The sequence below is a fragment of the Berghia stephanieae genome, chromosome 8 (genome assembly GCF_034508935.2).
Source record: "Berghia stephanieae isolate SIO BIC M18660-M18661 chromosome 8, UCSD_Bste_1.3, whole genome shotgun sequence".
NCBI classification, from domain to species: Eukaryota; Metazoa; Mollusca; class Gastropoda; order Nudibranchia; family Aeolidiidae; genus Berghia; species Berghia stephanieae.
The window spans coordinates 40493193-40505692 of record NC_088367.1 but is presented as its reverse complement, the minus strand read 5'-3'; the positions used below and the strand labels follow the sequence as shown (position 1 = coordinate 40505692).

The 12500-nt window shown below is 31.9% G+C and overlaps 1 protein-coding gene across 2 annotated transcripts in view; it reads right to left on the bottom strand.

The window, feature by feature from the left end:
* Positions 1-9278: 9278 nt before the first annotated feature.
* Positions 9279-12500, bottom strand: part of LOC144978677 (uncharacterized) — a 10894-nt gene continuing 7672 nt past the window's right edge. The window contains exons 3-6 of one of the 2 annotated variants that reach the window (XM_078925056.1): positions 12272-12378; positions 11268-11364; positions 10254-10442; positions 9279-9770 (exon numbers count right to left, since the gene is read on the bottom strand). In XM_078925056.1, coding sequence (XP_078781182.1) covers positions 9568-9770; positions 10254-10442; positions 11268-11364; positions 12272-12378 — 596 coding nt within the window. In that variant the 3' untranslated portion in view covers positions 9279-9567. The remainder of the gene's footprint in view (positions 9771-10253; positions 10443-11267; positions 11365-12271; positions 12379-12500) is intronic. The other variant, XM_078925058.1, reaches the window with a different exon arrangement.

Sequence of the window (12500 nt, the reverse complement as noted above, 5' to 3'; positions counted from 1 at the left end):
ACATTCTGATCATATGACATGTGAAAAAGTTCTGGCCAGCATGAGGAATAAAAAATACAGATTTTCTTTGTTGAGAAACAAGCTTCTGGGCGGACGTGACATCAGACTGTTGAATCTAATTAAATAAAAGGGACGCCCAAAGACTAGATGGTTGGATGGGGTAAAGGATGATATGACAGAACTGGGTTTGGAGGAAGAAGATGCAATGAACCGAGATGTATGGACTTGTGGCATTCACTATGGCAAGCCTTCAAAATGTGGAATAAGCTGAAAGAAGAAGAAGATTGAGTTTTTTAAAGCTGTCACATTCCATTCATGTGTTTTTATTCGTTGACTATCTGGTTTCTAATTATAAAAATGCGAGGAAATCGTGTACGTATCAAAATTATTCCAGTCATCGTCATGGCTTACCCCTCCTGGACGTGGCCTCCGCAACTGCCAACCTGTGCCATCTTTACACATTCAGTCACTGGCTTATTCATCCATTCGCTGATGTCTTGTGACCAACTTCTGCTTGGTCTCCCTCTCCCTATTTTACCCTCCTAGAATTTTTTTTTCAAGGGTGTCATGTCTCTTGATTTGTCCAAAAAAAAGGGGAAGGTTTAGTTTCTGTATTATCTTGATGAGATAAGACTCCCCAACGCCCAGGAACTCTTTCACATTTTGGTTCGTTTCCTTTGCTGTCCAGGAAATGCGGTGAATTTTCCTGGTGCATTTCACTTCAAATGCATTAATTTATGCTCATCGTTTTTTTGTTTTTTGTTTTTTTGTGATTGAGAATTCTTGGCAGGATGAAGGTACGATTCATTTTAATCGATCAATAGTTGAAGGACGAGTTTTCTGGCCAAAATGTTTTCAGCACAGCATTGTAACCACACGTTATTCAATGAAGTAATATAGCACAGAAGTTATGACGTCACAATATCTGCTCTTCCGGTTCCAAGCTCCTTGGAGGTGTGTATGTAACAAGTTCTTCGGAGGATTAACAATGAATAGGTTAAATATCTCTGAAGCCAGAAGATCAATTACACAAATTATGTATTATGTATCCAGTCCTCCGGAAGAGTGGTTTTACACTTCCAATGAGATTAGAACAAGTTTTTTTCTTTGTCAAATATGCTTTAAAAACAAGTGATAACGCCACGCCAAATGCTTTTTGTAGAAATAAAATACGTTTATTTTCATTACAGAGTGATGATTTATACGAAAAATACCATCAACACAAGAAGAGATACAGCGTCCCTTTCAGTGAATGAGACATTCCATGACAACTTTCAACCACTCCCCCCTACCCCCTCCCCTCCCCAACCCCATAAAAAACTCTGGAAACTATATGGAAAAGAAACATTTGAGAGGTATGGGAGAAGCAGCAAAGATTAATAAAAACGACCCCCATCCCCCCCCCCCCACCTCCCTAGCAACGGGTTTGTTTGGTTGTTTTTAAAGGTTTGTTTTTGTTCTTGAGGGTTTTACGGCGCTTGAAACACATTTAGGTCATATCAGCGCCAGTAAAAAGGAAGAAAATTGGATAAAACATTGAGATGTACAATGACAAGGACTTGAGGGCAAAGGAAGATAAAGGGGAGTGGTTCAAATAAGGAACAGATGCAGATTCCAAGAGCACACCATCAGTGTACTTAGTTTGAGATGACCTATAAGTCTCACCCAGACACCAGCACAAGAACCCACTAAGAGGAATACACTCAAATGTTTACAAATAATATGTTAAAAAAAAAAAAATAACAGTACATAACAGAGAGATGATTTACAAGGAAAAAAATATCATCTCCCAAAACTATAACTACATTCGAGTGTTCCCACCCAGCCAAGGTCTCCGATCAGGGTCATGACAATACCAAGTAATCTCATTTCAAGACAAAGACAAAAAGTAATTGGAAAACATGTACAGGGGTATAGAAGACACAGCAAATACCTCCCTGCCCACTATGGGAGGTCAGGAACCCCACCCAGAAAAAAGAGAAGAAAATGGGATAGTTAAAAAATGACATTGGGGATGGAAGACACAGCAAGTGACCTCCTGGCCACCACCATGGGAAATCAATTATAGCAAACTGATTCAGGCAGAGCTGACAGTCACGTCATGAGAGCGTCTCAGTCAACCGCTGAAACAGTCGAGTTGAAAAGAAGAGAAAGAGAAAGAAAAGAATGGAAGGTACGGGGGTTTTACGGCGCTTACAACACATTTAGGTCATATCAGCGCTAGTAAAAAAAAAGGGATGAAAATTCGACAATAAAAACATTCTAGATGTACAATTAAAAGTACTTGAGGAAAAAGTAAGACAAAGGGGAAATGATTCAAATAGGAAACAGATGCAGATTCCAAGAGAACACTATCAGTGTAGGTTAGTTTGAGATTGCCTAAATGTTTCACCTGGACACCAGCACAAGATCTTACTAAGAGAAATACACTCAAATGTTAACGAATCATATGTTAAAAATTTAAAAAAAATGATTTACAAGGAAAATATCATCATCTCCCAAAACTATAACTATGCATTCAAGTGTTTCCCTCCCAGCCAAGGACTCCGGCCAGGGTCAGGAAAAAACTTAGTAATCTCATTCCAAGTCAAAGACAGAAAGCAATTTGGAAAACCGATATAGGGGGATAGAAAGGATAGTCCCTGTCCACGATGGGAGTTGCTGGAGTCTGACACGCCGAAGTCCAGCACAGCCTGTTTTGTTTTTTGTTTTGTTTTTAAGGGTTTTACGGCGCTTGCAACACATGAAGGTCATATAAGCGCCAGTAAAAAGGAAGAAAATGGGATAGTAAAACGTTATAGAATTACAATTAAAGAACCCAAGAGAAAGTAAGACAAAGGGGAACTGGGAACAAATAGGGATCAGATGTAGATTCCAAGAGCATGCCACCAATGTAATTAGTTTGAGATCACCTATAAGTCTCATCCGGACACAAGCAAAAAATCCAACAAAGAGGAATACACTCAAATGCTTACATTATAAATTCAAAATAACAAATATAATAATACATAACAGAGAGATGATTTACAAGGAAAAAAATATCATCTCCCAAAACAATAATTATGCATTTGACTGTTTCCCTCCCAGCTGGGACTCCGGCCAGAGCCAGGACAAAACCAAGTAATCTCATTCCAAGACAAAGACAGAAAGCATGTTGGAAAACATTATAAGGGGATAGAAGACACGAGTATGTACCCCCCTGCCCAGCACGGTTTTTTGCTTCGCCCGAGAGTGCGTTAGAGTCCAGTGAGTACTGTATTAAAAAGAGGTGAGATGAATAGATAGGTAGAGAACTTAATAAATTTCAAGAAGTTGATTGATTTTTCTCGTTCTAACTATTTTATTCAGTGATGGCTATACGTAGTAACAATGAACAATAAGAAAATGAAAATCCTAAAACATTACGACGACAGTGAAATTCTTTCCTCTTGTGTTTTATTTTTGAATGTCATAATTATCATCTTTTAGTTATGGCGGTATGACAAGTCAATGTAAACAATTAAAATCAATACCCTAACATAATTTCAAATATCACTAATTCAGATAAAATCATTTGAAGCAACAATAATTCATATAAAATTATTTCAAGCAACAAATTATATGAAATCATTTGAAGCAACACTAATTCATATAAAATCATTTGAAGTAACAATAATTCATATAAAATCATTTGAAGTAACAATGATACATATAAATTATGTCAAGCAACAATGTATATGAAACCCCCCCCCCCCCCCTCCAATACGTATTAACTCCCAGACACGTATTTTCCTCTTTAAGTCACTCATGGATAAATGACAAATAATTAGTTTTTCTCTGAATGATGAAAATGGGAGTTAATACGTATTGGAGGCACAGAAGATACGTATTTTCCTCTTAAAGTCACTAAATAATAAATGAGAAAAAAAATGCTTTTTGGAGGCACACAAGACACGTATTTTCCTCTTCAAGTCACTAAATGATAAATGACAAAAACATGAATTTTTCTCTGAATGATAAAAATGGGACTTAGGAAGTATTGGGACACACAAAAGACGCGTATTTTCCTTTCTAAGACAATAACTAAATGACAAAAAATGCATATTTCTATGAATGATGAAAATGGGACTTTATACGTATTGGGAGCACACAGGATAAATAATACATGACACAAAATTGACTGATGAAAGAGGGACTTAGTACGTATTGAAAGTCACTTACTTGAATACAAGCCAAACTTCTAAGACAAATTATATTTTAAGTATACCATAACGTGAATCTCGAACACTGAATAGTTTGGTTTTTTTTAATATTATCATTTCTCAAACTGTACAATTAGCTGCCTCCCTCTCAGCAAACATCACCATTTTAAAATATAGATTGAAACATCATTTATTTTATCAGAGATATCTGGCATAGCACATTGTTTTAATATTAATATTATTCTGTCCCCGCGGTTTTTTGCCATTTCAAACGCCAAAATTTGCCATAAAAATGGTACAATTTGCCATCAAAATAGAAAAATTTGCCAAAAATTTGCCGCTAGTTTTACAAAAATCAAACAATTAAAACAACATGTAAGGTAAAAAAAATTAACACAAATAGGGCATTTTGTAGAATATTGATGTCACAACATGTCTACATGAATTTATTTACATTTTGAATGGTTTGAAATAATATTATAATAATAATAATAATAAGAGCCATAGTAAGTAATTAAGTAAAAAAAGACATGTTTATCCGTTATTTAGTGCCAATTTTGGATGCTAGCATTGAAAGTCACCGTCTTTTTACACTTCTTTATAGCTTTTGTTTGTTTTTTTTTAAACAAAAAAATCGTCAATTTAGCCTAAAAAAGGCGAAAATTGCGGCTTTTTGCGGCCAAATAAAAATTTGCGGCATTTTGCGGTCAAGGGTGAAATTTGCGGCCGCAAAAAACTGCGGGGTCAGATTATTATTACTATTATTATTATAATTATTATTATTATTATTATTATTATTATTATTATTATTATTATTATTATTATTATTATTGTTATTATTAATATTATTAAAAGTATTATTCATATTCATATTAATATTATCATATTATTATTATCATTATTATTATTATTATTATTATTATTATTATTATTATTATTATTATTATTATTATTATTATTATTATTATTATCATTATTATTATAAATATTATTATTATTATTACGATTATTATAAATATTATAAGTAGTATTATTATTATTATTATTATTATTATTATTATTATTATTATTATTATTATTATTATTATTATTATTATCATTATCATTATTATTATTATATTATTATTATTATTATTATTATTAATATTATTAAAAGTATTATTCATATTCATATTATTATTATTATTATTATTATTATTATTATTATTATTATTATTACTATTATTATTATGATTATTATTATTATTATTAAAAGTATTATTAATATTCATATTATTATTATTATTATTATTATTATTATTATTATTATTATTATTATTATTATTATTATTATTATTTTATTATTATTATTCTTATTATTATTATTATTATTATTATTATTATTATTATTATTATATTATTATTATTAATATTATTATTATCATTATTATCATTATTATTATTATTATTATTATTATTATTATTATTATTATTATTATTTATTATTATTATTACTATTATAAATATTATAATTATTATTATTACTATTATCATCATCATCATCATCATCATCATCATCATCATTATTATTATATTATTATTATTATTATTATTATTATTATTATTATTATTTATTATTATTATTATTATTATTATTATTATTATTATTATTATTATTATTAATATCATTATTATTATTAAAACTATTATTCATATTATTATTATTATTATTATTATTATTATTATTATTATTATTATTTTATTATTATTATTATTATTATTATTATTATTATGATAGTGACACCTCAACAAATGTGCCTTTTCATCTTCCTTTGTCAAATTATGATTTTGTTGTATTATATTCTAATGTCGATAGCTTGCTTAACAAACGATCAGAATTAACATGTATGATACAGAAACATAATCCCATAATAATATGTCTTACTGAAATTATGCCAAAAATTAAACTTGAGATTGATTTAGAAATTGAATTTTTTATCGATGGGTATAACTTATTTTTGAATGATTACCCAAGTCGGGGTGTTGCTATCTATGTTTTGGATTGTGTTAATGCCAATATATTCTCTTTTGATCATCCTATAATTAGTGAAAGTGTATGGTGTGATTTTGAATATAATAATTTACACATACTTGTAGGAAATATATATAGGTCTCATAATTCAGACAAATTAACTTTCATTAGGGATATAAAAGAAACCTTACAGTCAGTAGGTAGAATGAAATTTGATTGCGTGATCATTGTCGGAGATTATAATTTTCCTAACATTAAATGGACAGAACCATGTCTAACTTTTCCCGACTATCTATTTGTCGAGGCAATTAGGGATGCTTTCTTTATTCAGCTGGTGACACAGGCTACGAGACACCGACTGAACCAAACTAGTAATATACTCGACTTGGTAATATGTAACGATGATTATTGGATTAATAACATTGACCATTTGCCTTCGGTGGGTAAAAGTGATCATGACTCACTTCTTATATCGTTAAATCTTTCATCCGCCAAACATCCTTCACATGTTTATTTTGATTATTTCAAAGGTAATTACAACTCTTGTAGAGAAGACTTAAATGCCGTGAATTGGGATACTCTTGAAGGCTACGGTGTGAATGAAGCGTGGTTGTTTTTTAAAAACAAACTAAAATGTATAGAATCTAAACACATTCCATTAAGATGTAACAAAAAATTTAGTTCTAATAAACCATTGTGGTTGACAAAAAACGTTAAACGTACAATTAATAAGAAACATAAATTGTATAAGAAATTCAAAAAGTATCCTACAACAGATAATTTTCATAATTATGTCAAGGTTAGAAATAATACCAAACACACGATTCAAAATGCTGTGAAAACGTATGAATGTACATTGGCACACGAATGTAAGACTAGTCCGAAAGGCTTTTGGAGATACGTAAACAGAAAGTTGAAAAGAAAACCAGGTGTTAGTGTTTTACTGAAAGATGATGGTACCAAGGTTACTTCGGATATAGATATAGCTAATGTTTTAAATAATTATTTTTCATCTGTGTTTGTTCAAGAAGACACTACAAATATACCAACGTTCAATGTTACAAATCAATTAAACGTCCCCGATTTTTATATTACACAAGAAGACATACTTGCAAAATTGTTGAATTTAGACGTGACTAAAAGCATGGGACCCGATTCCCTTAATCCCCGTTTACTGAAAGAAGTGGCCTTTGAAATATCACAGCCGCTATCAACAATATATAATAAGTCTCTTGAATCTGGTACCTTACCCATTGAATGGAAACAAGCCAATGTTACTGCCATTCATTAAAAGGGAAGCAAACTAGATGCTGCAAACTATAGGCCCATCAGCTTAACATGCATACTCTGTAAGGTTATGGAGTCTATCTTGAAAGACCGAATAATGGACTTTCTTGAAAGTCATACGATGCTAAACGATAACCAGCATGGTTTTAGATCAAAGAGATCATGCATTACTCAACTTTTACAGGTGATGGAGGATTTTACCAAGTTAATTGATCGTGATCAATGCATTGATGTTGTTTATCTTGATTTCCGCAAGGCTTTTGATTCTGTACCTCATGAGAGATTATTCATTAAACTAAAAACATATGGATTTAAAGGGAATATCTTTAACTGGATTAAAGACTTTCTTAATAATCGAATACAAAGGGTCATTGTCAATGGTGTGGGGTCGGATTTTAAGAATGTAATTAGCGGTGTACCCCAAGGAAGCGTATTGGGACCACTTTTATTTCTTTTATATATAAATGATTTACCATGTGGCATAAATTCAGCCTGCAAACTGTTTGCAGACGATACAAAGATCTATAGTACAACTGAACATCATAACATTCTACAAAATGATATATTTTCACTTTTCAAATGGTCTACAACATGGCATTTGGATTTTAATGTTTCGAAATGTAAAGTATTACATATAGGAAAAAATAATCCATGTCATAATTATTTTACCGATACTTCTATGTCAAATCTACTTTCCGTTGTGCCTTATGAAAAGGATGTGGGAGTTACTTTTGATTCACATTTGAATTTTGATTTACATATTGATAATTGTGTAAGCCGTGCAAACAAAATGATGGGAATAATATATAGAACCTTTATAAGTCTGGATAAAACCACATTTTTATATTTGTATAAATCGCTCGTTCGACCAATTCTAGAATACGGAAATTGCATCTGGAGCCCATTATATAAAAGACAATCTATTAGTATTGAAAGTGTACAGAGGAGAGCTACCAAAAAAATTTATACAATACAGTATTTATCTTATAAGGAAAGGTTAGAATTTCTTGACTTACCCAATTTGAAATATAGAAGAATTCGTGGGGATTTAATTCAGGTTTATAGATTGGTACATGGTCTGGATAGGATAGACTTTTCTAATTTTTTTTCATATTCTAATATTACTTTTACTAGAGGGGACAAGTTTAAGATTTTTGTCTCTAGATGCAAAACAAACATAAGACAAAACTGGTTCGGTATTCGTATTGTTCAGAAATGGAACAGTTTGAAATTTGAAACAAAGAATGCAAAATCTATGGATTATTTCAAGGTGTTAGTAGACAGGGAATTATATGATGGGAGATTTATATATGACGAATAATACTTGTTTGCTCTGCTGTTGACATGGCTTTCAATCTTGTATGTATATATTATGCATTATTATATTATTATGGTTATCTTCTATACGCGTGTGTATGTGTGTGTGTGTGTGTGTGTGTGTGTGTGGTTGTGTGTGTGCTTTGCATGTCAAGGTTAAAGATATATGTTTGTACACCACATGAGTACATTTAAGTTGAAATACTATCTTTACCACGTGTATCGTTATTGTAATATTTAATCAATAGATTTATGGCATTACTAATTAATATTAAGGGCATTCAAAGGATCTTATCCTATTTTGCCCTATACCACATGTTATGTTATGTTATGTTATTATTATTATTATTATTATTATTATTATTATTATTATTATTATTATTATTATTATTATTATTATTACTATTATTATAAATATTATAATTATTATTATTATTATTATTATTATTATTATTATTATTATTATTATTATTATTATTATTATTATTATTATTATTATTATTATTATTAAGTGTCATCACGACATAATATTACCGTTTTGACGCGATTGGGCATAATTAAGCGTAATGAGAATAATAATTGTGAAAAGTAATGAACAAAACTGAATATAACAACTTCAAATAAGAAAGGAACTTTACGGGCTCAAAATCCTTCTTCAACCAACATCAAAAAACAATGAAGACATAGATACATTACGAAAAAACAAAAAAAAAAAAAAACAAAGTGATTTGAACTCAAGGCGAGGTGGATCAAAAAGTATAAGCTGCGCCTCTAGCTCTGGAAAAGTTCAACCAGATAATCCAAACTGCCACTGACTTGCCAGCAAAGGGTTCCATCATACGAAAACGGTTTACTAAGAGTGTTGGCTTTGTATGCCTCTGAAGCCATAAGCTGAACTGGAACTTGTTCTGTGCCACCTCCTTGTCTCTGAATGACCATGTCTCCGCTGAGACGTGCTTTAGCCGAGAAGGCACCTGTGAGGAAAATGAATTAGATAATATGAGTCGCTTGACTTGATATAAAACACATTTTGAATAATTAATACTTTTTCAACTTAACTAGCTGTAAAAATAAATATTTAGAAGTGAAATTAAACTTTGATATTTCCCGAAGATGTACAAAAAGGGTTGATTCAATCATTTATGACAAGTCTCATTTGTTGATAAAAATTGACCTTCTAACTAAACTTGGCAATATCTCAGCTAAAACCTTTTCACCATCCGACTGATTAGGTCATTCACTGTAACAATTATACAGAGCATTTTCGAAGCACAACGCCACAACCACATTCTCTCTTTCGTCTGTAGTGTTTCATTCATCCTGTTTTGTTGATAAAGGGGAAACCCGAAACGCCCATTTTATCTGTTTTCATATATTAAATTGAAGCTTACATTCAATTTCACATTGTTACTTATTTCTTCGAGCTTCGAGCAGCAACGTTTACATTTTTCTCTTACCTTGGTACACCTGTGGTTTTGAACGAACTTTAACTTCCCCGGTACCACGGATATGTTTTGTGGGAGTGTTTGTACTGTTAGCGGGGACGCTGACTCTTTGTTGACGTTTAGAAAGGTCAAGGTTCATAATATGACCTCCTAGATCTCCAGGCATTGTAATCGTTGCCTTGGCCACCTGGGACTCTATACCTGTAGAACAAGAATGCAGGCGTGAATAGATTTGTCAACATTCGATGAGTTATCTACTTCTTCTTCTTCAAGTACCAAGTTTGTGTCAGATCGTGGTACGCCATTCATCTCTCTGATCAGATAACCTCAGAGAACTAATATTACTCTTCTATTTCTTTGTCACCCAGCTGTTCAAACTATTCAAATATGTTTTTCTTTACTCTTTTTACCTTCTATCTTTCCTGTGGGAGCAAGATGTTCAATAAATTTATGTCGATTTAGGTGCCCTAAACATGCATTTGTCTTTTTCTTATTGTACGAATTAATAACCTTTTAGTTATCTACGTTACGGTATAAACTTAGATGAGATAATAAAAATATAAGTGCCATAAAGATGGGCCAGTCGAATAACTTCAGATCGAATCTATCGGATGTGGCTGTATGAAGTAAAAACTAGACATTTTAAGGTTCATGTGATTGTTGTTGTTGCTTTTGTTTTTTTCTTTAGTAATATTGTAGTTATTGTTGTGATATATTGTATGTGTTGCTGTTCGCGACGATTATGATGAAACTGATGATGATGGTGATGATGATTATGATGATGATGATGATGATGATGATGATGATGATGATGATGATGATGATGATGATGATGATTATGATGGTGATGGTGATAACAGCAATAATAACGACATAGTTTATGATTCATCATCATCATCATCATCATCATCATCATCATCATCATCACCGACAACAGCAGTAGCAACAACAACAAACATATATGTAATTCTGTTTGCCATGTGTGAAAACATCAAAATGTGGAGTGTGCGCACAAGTGATTCGTACCTGTGATGTAACCAGACACGATGGTGATACTTGAACCGGGCACATCGGCGGAGGCTGTCACCTTAGTCGTAGCACCCACATCATCATCCACACGAATCTGTACAAGTAATAAAAATGGCCAAGAATATCAAATTATTGATCCCGTTCCCTTTTTCTTCTTTCTTCTCCTTCTCAGCACCCTCATCTTCTCAATACAAGCACCCAGACATGCAACTCCCCCTCCCCACTCCCAGACAAGCACACATACACACAAGTACAGATAGATAGAATGTGTGTGAGAGAGAGAGGGAGATAGGGAAACAGAGAGGGGGGATAGAGAGAAAAAGGAAGAAAGTTAGAGAGAGAGAGAGAGAGAGAGAGAGAGAGAGAGAGAGAGAGAGAGAGAGAGAGAGAGAGAGAGAGAGAGATAGAGAGAGAGAGACGACACGTAAACACACAAACACATATCCGTTTCATATAATTCTTAATATGATATGATATGATATGATATGATTTGATATGATATGATATATGGTATGATATGATATGATATAATGATATATGATATGATATAATGATATATGATATGATATGATATGATATAATGATATATGATATGTTGATATAATATGATATGATATGATATGTTATGGTATTGTTTGATATGGCATAGTATTTTATGACATAGTGTGGTATGATATGAAGAAATCTGATGTGATGTTATGTGGTGATGGCATTGTGAAAGGATGGGATGAGATGAGTTGTGATGTCAGGTGATGTGATGAGATGAGTTGTAATAGAATGAGTTGTGATGTAATGAGATGAGTTGTGATGTCAGGTGATGTGATGAGATGAGTTGTAATGGAATCAGTTGTGATGTAATGGGATGAGTTGTGATGTCAGATGATGTGATGAGATGAGTTGTAATGGAATGAGTTTTGATGTAATGGGATGAGTTATGATGCGATCGGATGGGACATAATATCATTTCATAATAACTATTTCTGTTAGTAATGTGTTTGTACCGTTTTGGAATTTGTCAAATGTGGTGCCTCTAACGTAACTTTATGCCATTCAACATCCGTCAATTCTAATTTGAGACGATCGTTATTAAAGTCTGCCTTTTTTGGATCTGTGGAAAAGAGTTACATGAAACGTGTACATATAGTATTGTTATTGTTTTTGTTTTGTTTTGTTTTTCTTTTATGGTGTTATTGTTTGTTGTCGTTGAAGAAATAATAGAAATAAAATGTG